This window comes from Neophocaena asiaeorientalis, unplaced genomic scaffold (genome assembly GCF_003031525.2).
Source record: "Neophocaena asiaeorientalis asiaeorientalis breed wild unplaced genomic scaffold, Neophocaena_asiaeorientalis_V1.1 scaffold843, whole genome shotgun sequence".
NCBI classification, from domain to species: domain Eukaryota; kingdom Metazoa; phylum Chordata; class Mammalia; order Artiodactyla; family Phocoenidae; genus Neophocaena; species Neophocaena asiaeorientalis.
The window spans coordinates 171,666-172,416 of record NW_020174272.1 but is presented as its reverse complement, the minus strand read 5'-3'; the positions used below and the strand labels follow the sequence as shown (position 1 = coordinate 172,416).

At 59.7% G+C, this 751-nt stretch overlaps 1 protein-coding gene across 1 annotated transcript in view; it reads right to left on the bottom strand.

Moving 5' to 3' along the window:
• Positions 1–237: 237 nt before the first annotated feature.
• Positions 238–751, bottom strand: part of HCFC1 (host cell factor C1) — a 22,839-nt gene continuing 22,325 nt past the window's right edge. The window contains exons 25-26 of the mRNA XM_024755734.1: positions 587–650; positions 238–356 (exon numbers count right to left, since the gene is read on the bottom strand). Of these exons, the coding sequence (XP_024611502.1) occupies positions 317–356; positions 587–650 (104 nt within the window). The 3' untranslated portion in view covers positions 238–316. The remainder of the gene's footprint in view (positions 357–586; positions 651–751) is intronic.

The window sequence follows — 751 nt, the reverse complement described above, 5'->3', positions numbered from 1 at the left end:
TCTGTACACAGCTAACAACAACAACAACAAAAAAAAGGGACAAAACCCCACACGCTAAGGCTAAAATTACAGTAAAAATGTTAACTCCGTCAACCCCAGAGAGGCTGAGGCCAGGCTCCGCGGGCGGCTACTCTACGCCCCAACTGGGAGTCGGGAGGTTTTCACAGAACACTGCTCAGGCCACCACGGGGCTCCTTCTCCACCTCTTTCTTTTTCTTTCTTCTCTTTTTTTCAAATGGGAAATAGGCCCGGGCGGGCGGCGGTCCTGAAGCAGAGGGGGATCTGGAGAAGCAGCCAGGCGCAGGGCAGCTGCCTCTCACTGACCGTCTGCCTTCGATTTCTTTGGAGCCGATTTCCTTGGGAGACGGGAGGCAAAGGCAAAGCGAAAAGCGTCAGCTGGGTCCCCACGGCGAAGCGAGTGGGACTCATCGGGGGCTCTGGCTGGGCCCTAGCGGGGCATCGTGCCCGGTTAAGCAGCCCCCCTCGCTTAAGGAGAAGGCGGGCCCTACTGTCCCCACCGCTCCTTCCTCCCGGGATCCGCCTACCCCTGGCCTCAGAAGGCTCTTGAAAGGCACTCCCCGCTTACATTTCTGGAGAGGACATGGGCCGCTTGCTGGCCGGCTTGGCGCCAGAGCTGTCCTTACTGGTTTCTGAAAGGAAAGAGGCCAGCAGTGAGCGAGCAGCTCAGCAACGGGGGCGAGACGACTCCAGAGGCGCAGCTGAGGGAACGAGAGCGGGGACGACGCCCGTG